The sequence below is a fragment of the Carya illinoinensis genome, chromosome 6 (assembly GCF_018687715.1).
Source record: "Carya illinoinensis cultivar Pawnee chromosome 6, C.illinoinensisPawnee_v1, whole genome shotgun sequence".
Taxonomy (NCBI): Eukaryota; Viridiplantae; Streptophyta; class Magnoliopsida; order Fagales; family Juglandaceae; genus Carya; species Carya illinoinensis.
Genome location: NC_056757.1, coordinates 4,715,562 through 4,734,107, shown reverse-complemented (window position 1 = coordinate 4,734,107; position 18,546 = coordinate 4,715,562). Strand labels below are relative to the sequence as shown.

The window sequence follows — 18,546 nt, the reverse complement described above, 5'->3', positions numbered from 1 at the left end:
GGTTAGGAATAGAATCTTGAATGTCACTAACCCACATTCAACAGGAAAGACGGAATGTATGGCAAACATTAATGCCTTAAAAGCTACTAATGGAAAGTTCAGGCTGACTACAGTTCACAATATCCACAACCACAGGCTCAGTCCAAAGAAATCCCGCTTCCTTCAATGTAACAGAGAAGTGAGTGAATCTGTTAAAAGAATTCTAAATACAAATGATTTGGCTGACATCTGAATGAATAAAAGTTTCAGATCTCTTGTTGTAGGCGTGAGTGGATTTGAGAACCTCCCGTTTTTTAAAAATGATTGTCATAGTTACATCGACAAGACATGACATCTACGACTGGGCACAAGTTGTGCTGCAACACTTCGAGACTACTTTTTACGGATGCAGTACAAAAATTTAGGGTTCTTTACATTGATGGACTTGGATGATGACGAGAGGCTAAAGAATGTATTTTGGACCGACCTCCGTAGTAGAGCTGTCTATCAATATTTCGGTGATGTGGTAATCTTCGACACCACATACTTGACGAACCGATATGGGATGCCCTTTGCACCATTTGTTGGTGTAAACCACCATGGGCAGTCAATTTTGTTGGGAGTTGGCTTGATTTCATCTGAGGATATTGAGACCTTCGTGTGGTTATTCCAGACCTGGTTGCAGTATATGGATGGTATAGCGCTGAAGGCTATTATCACTGACCAAGATAGAAGTATGAAAAATGCAATTGCAATTGTTTTCCCAGAAAGCCGATATAGATTTTTCCTGTGGCATATCCTGAAGAAAGTTCCTGAAAAGTTTGGCTCCTATAGTTCTTACAAAAGTAGAATGAAAACTGCATTGATGAAATGCTTATATGACACCCAAAAGCCGGAAGAGTTTGAAAAATGTTGGGATGAGTTGATCAGCACGTACAACTTGCATGAAAATGTCTGGTTGCAGAGTTTATACATTGAGCATGCCCTTTGGGTACCCGCCTTCTTGAAAGAGGTTTTTTGGGTTGGAATGAGTACGACGCAGCGGAGCGAGAGCATTAATGCCTTTTTTTATGGTTATGTTCATGTTAAGACAAACTTGAAAGAGTTTGTCGATCAGTACGATAATGCCTTGAAAAAGAAAATTGAGAACGAAAAATGTTGTAAATTTCCACTAATTTAATCTCACGATTCCTTGCATCTCTAGATCGCCAATTGAAAAGAGATATCAAGATTTGTATACAAATGTTAAATTTAGGGAAGTTTAGAACCAACTTACCGACATTATCGACTTGGACCTAGTTTTACATAAGGCGAATGGTAAAGTAAAGACCTATATGGTAGATGATGAAATTCGTGTCGAAGATTTCACGAAGCTAGTGACACACTCAGTAGATTTTAATGAGGAAGATGTAGTCGCCAAGTATTCTTGTGGTTTATTTGAAATGAGGGGGATAGTGTGCTGACACATCTTCGCTTTGTTCAAATGTAACGGGATTAAGACAATGTCAGATAGGTACATTTTGAATCGATGGAGGAAGGACATCAAAAGAATATACACGTTAATTCACAGCAACTATGACGCAGGGGAACAATGGGAAGATGCTAATAGATATTCGAGTATGTTGAATATATGTTATAAAATGATTACTTGTGCAGTGAGTTTGAAAAAGCGTATTGAGGATGCAACAACTAAGTTGTATGCAATGATTGACATGTATTCTGAAACCCAAGAATTCCCATCGATGACTCAAAATTGTTTAAATGTTGGTGGCACGACAAATGATACAACTACAATTGGTAGTTCAATGCAAGTACTTAGTCCAAGGATTGTTTGAGGGAAAGGTAGACCCCAATATCTGAGAAGAGCATCTAGGATGGAAAAAGACCTGTGAAAAGTTAAGGAGAAGACGAAGAAAGCGTAGGGAAAAGGAAAACACAAGTAGGTGCTTTTTGTAATATTACCTTCTTTATTTAAATTTTATAAATGCTATCTGACAAATTGGTTACTATTTTATTTGCGAGATGGACATGATACACCAGTCATGGACATTTGCAGGAGGTTATTTGGCCCCTCCGATTTGGACGTCTCCAATGTTAGACACTTGCAGGTAATATAATAAGTTATTATTTATACTTGAGTTATGATTTGTTGCTGTGTTTTGTACGAGTTTTTATCATCACGATATTCCAGAAAGCATACTAGCATTTAACATTAGTTGAACACAAGTCCAAGAAACAGTAATTCAAAGTCAACAAAGTGTAAGTGGATCCCCATAGTTTATCGTTATTTTAATGACATTAGTCGACATCACATTAATATACTAGTTATTATTTTTTACAGATACAATTTGGGTTGGACGAATCACAACCGCTGCACGTTGAGTTTGATAGATCACAACCACAACAATGATATTGAGTATTTTTGGGTCGGTATTTTATAATATTCTTGTTCTTCTTCTTTTACTTCTATATTGAAATTGATGGTCACCAGTTTTAATGTCAATTACATTTGTTTGAGTAGCATTTGAGTAGTTTGAAGATGACATATACTCAAGTAATACGTTCGTGAGGTATGTGACTATTATTTGTAAGGAGAAATATTGAGGAATCTTCAATCTGGAAAGTATTTTTTATGGTAGAGGAGAAAACTTGTAATATTACTCCTATATATATAAAGTAATAAAAATGAGGACCATATACGAAAAATATCAGTAAAATCCCCATAAATATATATATATATTTAAAAAAAATGAAAGTAGAAGATTGGTCCTTCCAAGTAAAATAATTAAAAGATTTGGAAATACTGCATTACACTGAATTTAATATATCACTTGGATGATGACAGTCTAATTTGTCATTGGCTTGACAGGACCAATGGAAACTGATGCTATAATTCTGCGAGTTGCAAGCAGTTTTGAGGTTCTTGTATTTCCAAAGTCACGTACAGCTGGGAGTTACAACAAGTTTTAAGGATCAAAATATGTATCAAACTATCAAGAATTATGGCTATGTATATGAATTTATTTTGATGTATGTAGAATTATGGCAGTCATTTTGAATTTTTGTGGTTATGTTCATATATCGTGAAGAAAGATGATGTTGATGTCTTGCGTGTCATGCCTTAAAAGCTTTCTGCATAGTTGTTTATATGATTGTAAACAAGTAGAAGATTGTTGGTGTTTATATTGTAGAAAAAGGAGGGAGTAGCTGTACTACATTCACTAGCTGTTGTGTTGTATCCAGAATACCATTTAAGGAATAGAATTTATATGCCTAGTTGTGTTTGACTTAGATGAATACTATGGATGGTGTATGCGTGCATGGTTATCGTTATTTTATTTGTTGCTGGTTTGAGTTGGTCTGTTAATTTGGACTGAATTAATTATGACAGATGGGGTTTATGATAGGATCATTTTTTTGTGAACATCTGGAAGTAAAATAAACCAAATGAGTAGTCACAAGTGAGTAGAAGCAAATTACAATTCTCTTCTAGTAATCTGGAAATTCAAACCCATAAAATTACAATAAAATGATTACTTCCAGGTGCTATTTATAAAGTATTTACATTACTTGCATCAAACTTTAAAAAGGCAAATCAACTCTAGAGTTCAAGGATGTACAAATATTCATTTCACACCAACTCCTTCCAACACCTTCAGGGAATAACCAAAATTAATTCACTTCTCTAGACTCCTTCCAAGTGTAGAGAACAAGAGCCTACAAATATTCAAGAGCTTAGTTAATGTCATTTCCTTCATCCTTCAAGGAATAACCAAAAATTCAAACATCAAAAGAGACATAAAGTCTGGAGTTCAAAACAGAAGCCAAAGTCCAACACAAAAACAGAGTACTAATGCAGCATCCCAATACATTCGCTTTAGTGTGCGTAAAAGCTTCCTTTCAGTGTCTTGTGCGTGACACCCCAACTCCTTTTCGAACTAATTCACTATCTTGCGAAGGTCAATTTCCCTTTTCTCGAGAAGCTCGACTGTCTTCTCGAGATCTTTCGCCTTCTGTAGTAGGTCATCAATTCCTTCTCGAAGTTGGAGCTCAGTTACTTGTTACTATTTTCCCATTGGAAATACTTGCAGAATGGTAATCCCTGAGCATTAAAATACAGATCATATTAATGAACACTGTTAGAAATGTTTAATGTAAGGCTAAAGAATGAGCTTCGTTACCTCTGTGTTGTAGTTTGGACACCCTAAGAAGGCTCATCCAGGATTTTTTGCAGTAGTTGAGTATTTCAATGTGGGTTTGACCTCACATAAGTGCAGTGATTGACCAAAGGTATGTTTAGCAAAAGAAGAAGAAGACATTGATGATGATGATGATGATATTTCTAACATGAACCAAAATAACAATCATGTCAAATAGAAGATAGGGAGAATATACGCATGTAGATTGGTGATTCAAGAAAACTGAATCAATTCCAACACCTAGCAGTAGCAGTACCAAGAATTTCAGTATGTGTTCCAATGTGTGAAGAAAATGATATCAATTCCAACATTTCAGTAACTCCTAACAGTATCAGTCCCAACAAAATAAATGAATAAGTTTCACATATAATTTACAAAACAACATCACAAGCAAAGCCCCATTTTTTCACAATAGCATATAGGCAAAACAGAAACTATTCCAGAAAGCCAACCACATTTACTATGCCACTTGATAAAAAGAAGACTAACCCTCATCATCCCTCAAAATCCAGTTCATACAAGCAGTACAACACATTTCAAGATGGAATATGAAATAGAACGAGTAACTCCTAGCAATAGCAATACCAACATTTTAATTTCATTAACTTCAGACATACAAGATTTTTCCCAACTAAATAAATGAATAAGTTTCACATATAATTTACAAAACACCATCACAAACAAAGTCCCATTTTTTCACAATAGCATATATGCAAAACAGAAACAAACCCAAATAGCCATCATCCCTCAGAATCCAAAGCTCATCAAATGGAAATTCATTCCACTACTTTTAATTTTCATTTAATTCTCCACAGGGATTCAAAGAAAAATAATTTATCAGAGCCCAAAATAGAAAAACAGAATATAAACAAGCTGTGTGCACGAAACACTTTATAATGTAGATGGTTACTTGAACCAGCCAAAATGAACCTCTACAATTAAATACGCATGGCCAATGTGTACCTAACTCATCATGACTACAACCGGTAATATCTACTGGCACCGAGATGTTGCTTGTCACAAATTTATGTTTTTTGAACTATCCTGCAAGATGTCTGATCATATTAATGCTTTAGTTATAAACCAAGGATGAGAAGAATTAATATTGAAACAGTAAAGATCTGAATTAATATACATTGAAGAAGATGACAGCTTACAGTCAAATGAGAAATATTTGTTTCTGTAGTAATATGTATAAACCTGCAAGAACAATTGACGGGAATGGAATGATGAGGGTCGTGTCATATGAGTTCATTTTTTTTATACCCTTAAACAGATTTTTATTCAAATAATATCATAATTTTAAAACACTTAATCTCAGTTACATCCAAAAAATAATTATATTGAGACTCATCCTTTGGACAACTAGCATTAATTATTCAATCATGATTAGCACAAGAGATCCTTAATTTGATTATCATATTAAGTACCCAATTATCCAATCTAGTGAACAAAACATGAGTTCCACTTAACGTAATTAGTCAATATATATAAGTGATCTGTGTGTGATACTTCTAATCTTTTTACAAGGAAATTAAAAAAAAAAAAAATTACCAACATTAGAAGAACTTATTGATATTCCCCTTGCTCCAACGTCCAAGTGCACCAATGGTAGTCATCTTCAATCCAATTGCACCAATGTACATTAAAGAAAGAAACCAATGTAAAACAAAAACAAAATCAATTAAAGTAGTACTTTTCCCCATAAATATGAACAATTTCAACAAAAAAGTTTAACCTGGTAAAGAAATCAGCAACCTTATTAAGTCACTTTTAAACATTTTCCATATGCAAATAAATTATTGAGCTTCACGAACAAATGACAGGACGAGTTCAAAAGCAAAAGTCTTCTTTTTTTCTTTTCATCAGGTATGAGCAAAACAGACACAGACCTAAGTAGACCACTACTTTTAATTAGAACCTCTACAATTCCAATGCACATACCTCAGACTCGAGGGCTCATCAAATATAAATTTAGAAAATAAAAATAGAGGGATTCAGAGTGATTTTTGCCTTTGATTCAAACTTTTAATTTTTATTATGGTGATTCACTTCTACAATTCCAATACACATACCTCAGACTCGAGGACTCATTGAATAGAAATTCAGAAAACAAAAATAGAGGGATTCAGAGTGATTTTCTCCTCTGATTCAAATTTTTAATTTTTATTATGATGATTTACCTCTACAATTCCAATACACATACCTCAGACTTGAGGGCTCATCAAATAGAAATTTAGAAAACAAAAATAGAGGGATTCAGAATGATTTTCGCCTCTAATTCAAACTTTTATTTTTTATTATGATGATTCACCAATGTACATCAAAGTGAAGTTCTTAATCAGAGCTCAAAAATAGAAAAAAAAAATATAAACAATCAGAAAACACAAAACCAAAACACATTAAAAGGGAGAAAACTAACCTAATTTTGCAACGGCATGATTGATGAGTATGGCAAATTTTTTTAGGTTAGGGTTAGGGTTTCGGTGCTCTGTGGGCTTCACATTTTAGATGTGGTGGAGAAGATGACAGGGCTTCGTGGCTCTGGTTAGTGGGTTCAAATTGAGTTTGTGGTTCGTGGCTCTTCAGTAGGAGCCTAAAACGTGGGTTTGTGGGTCTTGGGTTTGAGAAGAAGACGAAGACCTTGGTGCCTATGGGGACTGCTCTGTGGGCTTCAAATTTCAGATCTGGTGGAGCATACGACAGGTTGCTGTTGTTTCAAATCGGCTCTGTCTTTCGTGGCTCTTCGATACGAGCTCCACAACATGGGCCAATTGTTGGGTCTTGGAATTTCGGAGAAGATGAAGACAAAGAACAAGTGGAATCGATTTGGATGGAAGGCAGAAGCATTCTGGGAAAGACGATGGAAATGGAAAAGTGAGATGAGGAGGGTCTTCGTAGGGGATGGAGCAAGAAAAAGTGAAATGAATTTTCACTGAATCGAGGATGTCAATCAAGTACGTGGGTTATTTTTGAATTTAAATTCTAAACGACACTGTTTTGAAAAATTTGCCACGTAGGACACAGGGTGACGCGAGGGTTCCACGAGCGGTTGCAAGTAGACTTTTGTTTTTTTTTTTTAGAATCAAATATTGCTTTATTCACTATTCAGAAAATAGATACACTGAAAGTCATGAATGTAAAAACATTGATGAGTTTAAACATTACACCATAGAACATTCCTCTGCATCCACAAGGTTGAATAAAATCAGGAGGATCAGACCACTATTGAAGAGTATCTTCAACATGAAGTACATCAAAAGATTAAAAATGAGATTATAATAATTGAATCTCCCGAATAATAGGGCTGCAGCTATACTCTTGGTCATTGAGGCGCTTGCGGTTGCATGGGCTTTACAAATTCTCTCCCACATGGGGTTCTCTCACTTGATCCTGATCCTGGAGGGAGATTCTCCTGTGGCTTTAAAGATTGGAAATTGAGGAAGGAGAGTTGGTTTGGAACTTTGAGGGTGAGGGCTTGGTTGGGACTAGGGATGAAGCTAGGATTTACGCAAAGGGAATGTAGAATGAAAAAATCTTCACAATTTTCCAACACTCCAACATCCCATCTTTTTTTTTTTAATTTTTATTATTTTATCTTTTATCAAATATTTAATATATAAATAATGAATAAAATAATTAAATTAATTTAAAAAGAATAAATTCAAAAAAAAATATTAAAAAAATATTAAAAATTTGAAAAAAAGTGAGGTGTTGGGGTGTTGGGAAGTTGTGTAGCAAAACCCATGTAGAATATATATAAAAGGTTGTATATAATAAAAACTAAAATATTACTTAAAAGCATGCATAAGTATATAGGAGATTTCAAGTTTGGATGTAAAATAAAAAATAAAAACATTTAGCATGCCAATTGGTCTCAATGTTCTTCCAATAAATAAAGATTATTAATTATCACATTCCTTCTCAATATATATGATTGTTAAATTATCTTATCATAAAATTGTATGCTATTAAATTTATTATTTAAATATTATACGTCATCTTTATCTTTATCATCATTTTATCCTCTCGATAAAATGATTAGAAACTAATTTATAATTATTTACTTGTCCATCCATTAAAAAAGATGATGATTAAAATAATAATAAATAATAACTTTTAATATTTGTATAAATGATTTTTATCCTGTCTAGCTGGCTCGCTCCATCATTTAACATCCTCTGCCAGCACGGCAAATCTCAACCGCCGGATATTCGCTGACCTGGCACTCAGTGTCAGCGCTTTGATTACCATCGATTTCTGTATCTTTGTCCAGTGGGGTCCGCTTCACTGTTACAGATAAAGGGCAAATGGACTGTTGCCATGCTGGCATGATGAGATGCTGAGTCGCTGACTCCTGGGTTCAGGCGCATGTTGTTCTAAGGGGCATTTCCGTAATTGGGGAACAGACATGCCTTATGTCCCCTTGCAACGAGACCGAGGCCAATGGGGAGGGGTTGTTGTACTAGTAAGCAACGGTTTCCGACGGCTACGCCCTTTTTATTGTAGTTTTCCACGTCGAAAGCTTTGAAACTTTATCTTAATATCAAACCCCAACTTTTTCGGGTTTCTACTCAGGAAAATGATAAAATAACCTCACATTTACAATTTCTTTACAACCTTCTAAAAATATAATATTATTTTAAATTTTTATTTTTATTTTGATTTTAATTTGATGTGTTTAAAATTTAAAAAAATATTATTTTATTAATAAATTATAAATAAATTATAAGCCTATCATCTCCCTTCTACTACCTTCTAAAAATATAATATTATTTTAAATTTTTATTTTTATTTTAATTTTGATTTGATGTGTTTAAAATTTTAAAAAATATTATTTTATTAATAAATTATAAATAAATTATAAACCTATCATCTTCCTTCTACTTATCTTCTCTCTCTAGGCAGTCTCTAACTTCCCATTAAATGCTCTCTTTATGCACATTCCTCTTTGGGACATTTTATTTGAACGCCTACTTCTCGTATTAAATGCCCTTTGGGAATGTTAGCACTAATTTTCTAGCAATGCGTATGGTGTATTTATATAATAGAATAATTCATAAATTCTAGGTCAGTTTAATTAAATGTATTAATCATATATATCTGTACTTCTTTAAATTCCCAAATTTTATTAACAAATACAATAATTGTGACTTTTATCACCTAAATACTTGCTAATACAAAATACAATAAATTGTAAATATTGAATTAAGAGTCATTCTATTCAATTGTCTACACCACATATAATTTATTTTTTATTTTTTTTATTCTTGTTAAACTAATTGAATTCTTCTATTCATAATTCTGCACTACATACTTATTAAGAAATAAAAATAAAAATATAAAAAAAGATATGTGGTATAACGATAATGAGTAGAATTATTCTTGAATCAATATGATTGAGTTTCTAGTTTCTGCTCAATTTTTTATATAAATTAGGTGGCTCAATTCATAAAGAGAAATATAAAATTTTAAATTCTCGATAAATGAATTCTAATTTCTAAAATAATCATTGAACGTGTGATATTAAAAGAACGCTCTATTTTTTTCTTGATACAATTGGAGAGCGGAGTTTGATAAAGAGAAATATAAAATTTTAAATTCTTAGGAAACGAATTCTAATTTTCAAAATCACTAGATGTGTGATATTAAAAGAGTAATGCTCTATTTTATTTTTCATACATTTGGAGAGCGGGATTTCAAACTTTAGTCCTTTATTTTGGAGGTTGGGAGTAAATTTTAATCAAGCCATAAGTCTTTAACATGTAACGCTCTATTTTTTATTATACCATTAGTCATATTTAATCTAACATATTTTAAGTGACTTCATATATCTACTACTTAAATAAATTATCATCTAAAAAATATCAAAATGTCAAGATTTATAATTTCTTCATTTTTCAATTAATTTTATAATTCCAAAAAATAACATGATACATCGAATAATAACTTAATAAGATTTAAACTCAGTTATGGAATTAATTTTTAAGAACTAATTCGGTTCAATTTTTACGGCATATGCTAAAGAAAGAGAGACAAAAAAAAAAAAAAAAAAAAAAAAAAAAAGGAAACCTTGGGTCCGTGAAATACACGCTGTAGGAGACGAGACTGGTGAACGCACGATACTTGGCATTCTGATGTTGTTACGTTGTCGTGGGTGAAACTGTAATCTAGGTGGTCAATAAGAGCCATACTTGAATTATGCCACTTCCTCCGTGCCCCTTCTCCGACCCCAATACGGCACTGTCTCACTCTCTCTCACAGCTCAGACCATGTCTTTAGAGGGAGACACACTAACACCCGCACTCATGTTAAAGAACCCTAACCCAACCGTATCGCCCCCTCCTTTCCCGTATTTCTGCCTCGATTCCTTCACTTATTCCTTCCCTAATTTCTAAAAGATGTCGCCTCGGGATCCTACTTCGGCGACCAATCTCCGCCGTCTCGACCCCAAACTCTGGCGCGCATGCGCTGGAAACTCCGTCCACATCCCCACTGTCCACTCCAGGGTTTACTACTTCCCCCAAGGCCATGTGGAGCAGGCCTCCTCTCGTCCGAACTTCCTATCCCCTCTCGTCCAGTCCAAGCCCCTCATTCTCTGTCGGATTACCGCCGTCGAGTTTCTTGCAGATCCGATCACCGACGAGGTCTTTGCAAAACTTCTTCTTCAACCGATTGACCCCCAACTGTCATCGGCCTTCCCATGTTCCTCTTCGTTTATCGAAGCTTCTAGGAACCAGCCCGACCGAAACGACGGCGCCGGAGAAGACGATAAGGTCGTATCCTTCTCTAAGATTCTCACGCCATCCGATGCCAACAACGGCGGCGGCTTTTCCGTCCCGAGGTTCTGCGCCGACTCGATCTTCCCTCCGCTCAACTACCAGGCGGAGCCGCCGGTGCAGACGTTGTCGGTCACTGACGTTCACGGCGTGGTCTGGGACTTCCGGCACATTTATCGTGGCACTCCGAGGCGCCACTTGCTCACTACTGGTTGGAGCAAGTTCGTGAACCACAAGAAGCTAGTCGCCGGCGACTCCGTGGTTTTCATGAGGAACCCTGGGGCCCAGATGTTCGTCGGGGTCCGCCGCGCCGTACGTTCGAGCAATGGAGATTCCAGATATAGCTTGCCGACAGGCGGAACAACGAGAGTAACGCCGGAGGAGGATAATGCCTGTGGCAGAGAGGGGTTCTCGAGGAACGGGAGGGGCAGGCTACCGGCGAAGGCAGTGGCGGAGGCCGCGGAGCTGGCAGCGAAGGAGATGCCGTTTGAGGTGGTGTATTATCCGAGTGCAGGGTGGTCGGAGTTTGTGGTGAAGGCGGAGGCAGTGGAAGAAGCCCTGAACGTGTTTTGGACCTCGGGGATGAGAGTGAAGATGGCAATGGAGACCGAGGATTCATCGAGGATGACTTGGTTTCAAGGAACGGTTTCGGGGGCTTCAGTCCCGGACAGCGGGCCTTGGCGGGGCTCTCCCTGGCGCATGCTTCAGGTATATTTTTACACAGCTTTTCGACTATGTTTTACTGTTTGAGCAAATATGATTTCTGGGACTCTATGATATGCTAGGAAGCACTTGGCTGGTGTTTTGTGTCGTACATGGGCACTGCTTGGACATGGCCTGATACGCGTCCATGAAATAAAAATAAAACTAAAATTTTGTATGCTTTTGATACATGGCAGGCTACGTAGGCTACGGTTGGTAAACTTTGATATACGTTTGGGGTAAAACAGAATAGAGTTTTCTTAATAAAAAAAAAAAATATTCTATTGAGTTGATGTGTCCTAGCCATATGGTGCCATAGTATTTTAAGAATTTCATATTATCCTATCCTAGGGGGTCACCTTAATAGGCCTTAGAAATGTTGTCTTATATTTAAAAAATCTTCGAGACCACGAGCGGACATATTTCTTCTTCAATACTTGGTTCCTTTTGGGCAGTTGCTATGTGGACACGTTTTTATGATTTTCTTGTACATTTTTATATTTCTAATTAGGTGCTTCTCTTGTATAGGTCCTGTGTATTTATGGCTATGCTTTTTGTTTTTTTAATGAAAAATTTCAATGACTTTTTAAAAAAAAAAAAGAAAAAGAAAAAAAGAGGAGAAATGTTGCTGCCTCATTCTCTCTGTTGGTTAATGTAGCCTGCACTTGATTATTGATGCGTGGGGTTAGGAAGAATGATTACACTCTTCGGACTGATGCCCTCTTTCTTGTCTACGTAGTCTGTCATGATTCTTGACATGTTGTCTACCTAAGGATAGGGAACTCTAATTATATATTTGGAATGGTTATTAGGCAAAATCTAATTACAAGCATAACTGCGTACTAATATGTGTACCAATCTAATATGATTGGTTAAAAAGTAGATTTTATTGAAAACAATGCTGATTTAAATTTTGAATATGAATGAATCAGTATTGGTACGCAAATTAGTACGTGACTCTACTTGTACGTAGCAAAACTCATGGTATTAATGGTGAAGATCAAGGTGAATATAGTTGTGTTTGAATATACAGGCATGATAATGATAGAGACTCGTTATATGTTTGGAACAGTTCTAGCAATAGACATCAAGGTGAATATTTCGTTTGAATATTTGACTATGATATGACACGATTAAAACTGAAATCTTGTGCGGTTTAGTGGTTATTTAGTGCTTTGGAAAAAAGCATCTTGAAAATTTTGTGATGTCTCTGAATTTGATTTGAACACTCTTGGATTTAGTAAAATAGCTTGCATATGGACATAATTAATATATCTTCCTTTGGTGTTGGCATGATGACTTTGTCAATTGTCAGTGGCACTGAAAATAAATATAATTTCTTAATAGATGATGAGACATGGAAGTGAGAAGAGTTTATTTTTAATAAAGTAATGTATTCCAGAAAGGGCCTTGGAGGTATATGATGCTTGCCTTAAAATGTGTTAAAATAATGCTTATTTTGCTTCTGTCTAATTTTTAGTTAGAGAACTACATATTTTCTTTTATTCCTTTTAATTTGTGTTTACTTCTAAAATTTTCTGTTGTGAATAGGTCTTGTGAGGGAACATGACTATTGTTTTTGTGGGGGTCTTGTGAGGGATCAATGATTCTTCATTTACCTTACTGTCAGGGCCAGCTTATAGGCCCTGGTCGGGCACTGCAAGGTTGGGTGGGCGTTGGGGTTGTTTTTACACCACATAACTTTATGTTTAGGCAGTTTATGTGCTGTATTATTATTTGTAGCCGACCTTTCGAGATTTTGAAGTTTCTGAGCTTCATTGCTTTGTTACAAACTTAGATACTAAGAATATTAGTACATATTGGTCGATTAAACATATGGTTGCGGTTTTTATGCTTGATATTTATATGCATTGCTTTGTTACAAACTTAGATACTAAGAATATTAGTACATATTGGTCGATTAAACATATGGTTGTGGTTTTTATGCTTGATATTTATATGCATTGCTTTGTTACAAACTTAGATCCTAAGAATATTAGTACATATTGGTCAATTAAACATATGGTTGTGGTTTTTATGCTTGATATTTATATGCTCTGCTTGTCCCAATTTATGCTGTTGATTGTTAATTATAGAATGAAAGTGAACTGTTGTTGATCAGGGTATTGGCAACTTGCTTATTCACTTCTTTCTGTAAAACATATTTCAGCGATATCATTATCCTTTTAAGTTAATAATGGTTAAATATGCGCATCTAGTGTAGTTATGGTGACACAGTAGATAACAAATCTTCACATAGCTTTTATATAATGCTGAGATAATATTGTGATACTTATATCACAACAATATCTTACCTTGTTTCCCTTGGTTTCCTCGGTTGTTTATAACTCTATGTATCACAGGTCACATGGGATGAACCTGGAGTCCTGCCGAATGCCAAGGGAGTGAGTCCTTGGCAAGTTGAATATGTTTCACCAACATCGCCACTCCATACTGCATTTCCTCCTGCAAAGAAATTCAGAGCCCCTCAGAATTCTGGGCTACTAACCGATGGAGAGGGGGACCTTTTTTTTCCCATCACAGGATTTACAAATTCAACAATGAGTCATGTGAGCCAATCATTGTTGAATTATAACACTTTTCCTGCTGGCATGCAGGGAGCCAGGCAAAATCTATTTAGACAATCAGGTTTATCCAACCTAGGTGAAAACAATATTTACACTGATAATTCCTATGGAAACAACATGGTGCCAAAGTTGAAAACTGTTTCCACTGAGCTGAATATTGGCAGTTCACAGTCTGAAAAGCTATCACCTGATAGCCAGAGTAGTGTGCTCTCCTTTGGCACGGAATTGATTGGAACCCAGTGTTGTAGCTCAACAAAAGTTGGTGCTGGTTGCTTTCAGTTGTTTGGTAAGATCATTCATATGAAGCAGCCTGTTGAAAGTGGTTTCGATGACAGTGGCTGTACAGAAGATGATGGCATCAAAGGGTACAATGAAACTGAACCCTTAAACAATCCACCGGATCTTTCTTTGACTTGCACAAAACCGCTTGACAGGCTTGATGTCCAATGTAAGAGAGCCCCGACTGTTGGGGCATTTTCTTTGTAGTGATTGCATCTATGTCTTACAGATGAGTAGCTGTACAGGTATGATTTTTACTCACTGGATTTGACTAAGCTTGTTGGTTTATATGATGAAATGAAATGATGTATGTTCCTAGAGATATGTTGTACACCTAGTTGTTGTATACATTCTTCTTAAATTTGATTATGGTTCATTGGTTCTTCGGAGTTTTAACTTTAATCAGTTTTAAATGACATGTTGTCCTTTGCAAAAACTTATTCAAGCCTTACCTCTTGGATTGCATACATATTTTCTGTTTCGCCATGGCACTGACTAACAGTTCCACCTATGTAGTTTCAATCCTACTTTCATCATAATCATACTTGTTTTTACTTAAAAAATAGTTAGTTCTTTCATTAGATTGTTCATCCCTTGTGCTTTTTTATACAAGATAAAACAAGATAGGATGTATTCAAGATAAAACACTCAACTAGGAGGGAGAAGGAAAACAATGACACCAAATTGAAATAATTGGAGAAGCCAAAATTGTCCTGATCCAACACCCAGACATAAAGGGTTTTTAGCATCATGGTTCTAAGCTCAACCATCATCTTCTCACAATCTTCAAAGGTCTGAGTCCAAAAACACCACATTAAACATAAAAGAACCATCTGCTAAACTTCCATGCTGCATTAACCTATATATTCTGAATTCTCCAACAAGCTAACAACTCTGCAACAATTCGAGGCATCGCCCATACTAAACCGAAGAGATGAAAGACGGAGGCCCACATTGTACTAGCCACTTCACAATGAACAAAGATGGTCAATGGTTTCCTCACTCTTCTTACATATAAAACACCAATCAATCACTGATATGATATTCTTCTCTCTTTCAAAGTTATAAAAAAAATTCTTCTCTCTTTCAAATTGTCAAGTGCTAAAATCTTCCCTGACACTATTGTTGATACAAAGAAAGCCCTTTGTTCAACCAAATGCCTTTCCTAGGAGAAGGGGGGCCTGTGGGGCGCAATGCATGGTAAAAATCTCTGGCCTCAAGCTCCTTTTTTTTGGAAGGGACATACCGGATCTTATGTTGGGATCTAGGTATAGGAAGCATTCAAACATCGACTCTAATTGATTTCATCGATCATCTTTAATAACTTAGAATATTATCTGCTACAATTTTTTTTACTAAAGCATTGAAATATGGCAATCTTCATAAATTCTCCATGCATCTAGAGAACCTAAATCTTGTTCCATCACCCTATGCGTCTTTCTGGTACATCAGGAGGCACATGTGAAGTCACCTGGGTTAGTTGGGCTAAGTACTATCATATACATAGTTAGTAATCTTATCAAAGCACGGAGTGTCTGAACTTTGAAGTAAATTCATCCTATCATGCTTCTTCTCCGCATGATAGTTACTCATTTCCTTTGAAGACACCTCTGAGAGTAGCTTTCTTTGTTTGCACAGCTTCCTTGACGAATGAATATCCTTACTATGGACTATTTACATAAAGGGAAAATTATTGTGATGGATTGGTGTTAACATGTGTAGGAGTGTGTAAACGATAGATCATCTCTTATTGCATTGTGAAGGATCTAAAACTCTTTGGAATGCTATCTTCAGTTTAGGTTGGGTCATGTCTCGCAATGTGGTGGAACTTTTGGCATGTTGGAAGGGGAGGTTTGGTTGCCCACAGAGTGTAATGTTGTGGAAGTTAATGCCAGGTTGTTTGTTGCATTGTATATGGGAGAGAAATGACTAGAACTTTGAGGATAAGGAAAGATGGTGGTGCCCTCAAGGATCTCTTCTTCAAAACCCTATATCATTGGATGATTGGTTATTTTGGTTTTTCTATTTCTAGTTTTCAAGACTTATGTACTCTTTTTTTGTCTTTCTGCTAGATGCTTCTCATTTATCCGTTCTATATACTCAGGTGGCACCTTTTTGGTCATTAATAAAGTCTAACTTGTTAAACAAAAAGGAAAGGGCCTCATAGAACAGTGTGAAAAAAATTTCATTTCCAGTATTAAATACATAAAATGAATGCCTTGTTCATAATGAACCATACAAACAGACATATAGATGGATAACTGAAGTACTGAGCAGTGAAAATCTCATGCTATGTAGTCATTACCGGCTAATTGTTCGAACCCAAAAAGAGTAGCTACTCTATATGGGAGCTTATGATTGTCTGGACCTGTTTATAAACATTTTAGAAAGTAGCATGTCTGTAAGGCACCAAATCATCGTACCAATTATGTTTGATACTAGAGTAAGAGAATCATGAACTCTCACTGACTGAATGGCTTCAAGGTCTCTATGTATCCTTTGATCCAAATTAGAGTGAAAAACTAAAAACCAGAGCTTAGAGGTATTAGAACACTCCAAAAAAATATGCATGGTTTAGATGATGCACGTTTGATGGGAAGATAAAACATACAGTTATTGTTTTCTCTTAGTTGTCATTATTTTTCTGAACCTTGTAAACTAGGATGAGGCTGCTCATGCATCGTTTACCAGCAATTATGAGACTAAATTTTAGTTCCCTTTACCACCAAGTTTTGGTGACACGTTTCTTTCCTCTTTACTGCAGGTACTTAAGGCAGGCAGAGGCTGATTACAAATTGACCCTTCCGGTAGTTACTTTGTTAGGCTGGTTTGTTTTAGTTTTGCCATTTGGTAACTTGAAACTATTGCATGCTTGGTTTTGGATGTCAGAGTGAGATTTGATATATCAGATTATGGTGTTTTGCTTTGTTTGGGATGGCTTGTTCTTATTTGCTTGTGAATGGCTAGGGATTAAAACCTTTTCTAGCTTCTTTCACAAAAAGCGGTCTAGACTCTAGAGGAACTTCACATTTCAGTCATAGGAAGATCCTTACATTTAGGAATATATAGCTTGGCAATGGATCCAAAGTAAATCTGACTGTCCCGAATAGGAATACTTTTTTCTTTCTAGATACTGTTTATTATTTGGAATTTACATGTTCTTGAATTGGATCTTATCCTTTTTTCCCCCCTTTTTCTTTAGAGAATGGTCATTCTTATTGCGAATTTTCATTTCTAGTTGCACTAGCTTGTGTCATATTTTAAGTGGTCTTTTATTTTAGTAGTTTATCCATGGAGCCATTTAAAATGTCGGGTCGTTGATAGGTGTGACTAAGTGTGATAAAAGCCGAAACAAGGGCAGTTCATGATACCATGTCTCCCTTTTTCATTGAATAAAAAACACTTCTCGATAGCCTCAAATCCACACAATTCGCATACAAGTCAATGAGTGCATTTTCAACAAAAATATTTGAATAATATTCCTTCCTAATCACAAAGCCATGGATTGTTTTACCACTCCTAAACATTTGCATTGCAGAACTGGCTTTAAGAATTGTGGGCACCAAATGTTTATTTAGCAGTATACCCTCATTAGCCATTGACCGAAACATTGAAAAAGGAACCGTGGATTGCTCTGGCCTACAAAACGCCCCTATCAATGCTGCATAAGCAAGCAGAGATCTTTCAGGATTCTCATCGAACAACTAGCGGACAATTTTTAGAGAGTCCACATTCTTCGAGTACAACGCGGCATGTCTATAGCCAATCAAATAATTGGACTCAAAAGCGTTAGGTTTCACAGCTTGAGCGTGGACTTGTCTGAAATTAGATAAGCAGTTACTTTTCAGAAGAGAAACACAATGATTAACGTCAACGCGTACTTTAGAGCTTGAATCAAAATGATGGAAGGTTCTGCTGGAGATTGAAGCAAGAAGGGGTTCTGAGTATCTTTGGCTTTAGTTGGATGTGGTGTTGAACTCATTAAGAGAAGCCACTGCCGCACGAAATTTGAAATTGGGT

The 18,546-nt window shown here is 35.9% G+C and overlaps 2 protein-coding genes, 1 long non-coding RNA gene and 1 other non-coding gene across 5 annotated transcripts; 2 read left to right on the top strand and 2 right to left on the bottom strand.

The window, feature by feature from the left end:
• The first annotated feature begins 418 nt into the window (after window positions 1-418).
• Window positions 419-2,949, top strand: LOC122312567 (protein FAR-RED IMPAIRED RESPONSE 1-like). The gene is made up of 3 exons (XM_043127209.1): window positions 419-1,139; window positions 1,636-1,776; window positions 2,849-2,949. The coding sequence occupies exons 1-3, from the start codon at window positions 419-421 to the stop codon at window positions 2,947-2,949; spliced, it is 963 nt and encodes a 320-aa protein (XP_042983143.1).
• Window positions 2,950-3,535: 586 nt separating this feature from the next.
• On the bottom strand, window positions 3,536-7,107 carry LOC122314355. The gene is made up of 4 exons (XR_006243690.1): window positions 6,601-7,107; window positions 5,733-5,797; window positions 4,161-5,378; window positions 3,536-4,081 (listed from the first exon to the last, which is right to left on the bottom strand). It is a non-coding gene; the product is annotated as an uncharacterized LOC122314355 (long non-coding RNA).
• LOC122314597 lies at window positions 4,920-4,998 on the bottom strand. The gene has a single exon (XR_006243812.1). It is a non-coding gene; the product is annotated as a small nucleolar RNA R21 (small nucleolar RNA).
• Window positions 7,108-10,358: 3,251 nt separating the features above from the next.
• Window positions 10,359-17,702, top strand: LOC122313953 (auxin response factor 17). 2 transcript variants are annotated; one of them, XM_043129296.1, is made up of 3 exons: window positions 10,359-11,665; window positions 14,023-14,771; window positions 17,291-17,702. In XM_043129296.1, exons 1-2 carry the CDS (start codon window positions 10,580-10,582, stop codon window positions 14,731-14,733), a joined length of 1,797 nt encoding a protein of 598 aa, XP_042985230.1. In that variant the 5' UTR covers window positions 10,359-10,579; the 3' UTR covers window positions 14,734-14,771; window positions 17,291-17,702. The 2 variants fall into 2 exon arrangements, with proteins under 2 accessions (XP_042985230.1, XP_042985231.1); XM_043129297.1 differs by lacking the exon at window positions 17,291-17,702 and adding an exon at window positions 16,321-17,284.
• Window positions 17,703-18,546: the final 844 nt, after the last annotated feature.

Bases quoted from the DNA above. Each gene is read 5' to 3' on its own strand.
- LOC122313953 (XM_043129296.1), top strand. From the start codon at position 10,580: ATGTCGCCTCGGGATCCTACTTCGGCGACCAATCTCCGCCGTCTCGAC. The intron at 11,666-14,022 runs GTATATTTTTAC...TATGTATCACAG, and splicing joins CTCCCTGGCGCATGCTTCAG to GTCACATGGGATGAACCTGG.
- LOC122312567 (XM_043127209.1), top strand. From the start codon at position 419: ATGGACTTGGATGATGACGAGAGGCTAAAGAATGTATTTTGGACCGAC. The intron at 1,140-1,635 runs GTAAATTTCCAC...TTACTTGTGCAG, and splicing joins AATTGAGAACGAAAAATGTT to TGAGTTTGAAAAAGCGTATT. The intron at 1,777-2,848 runs GTAGTTCAATGC...TTGGCTTGACAG, and splicing joins AAATGATACAACTACAATTG to GACCAATGGAAACTGATGCT.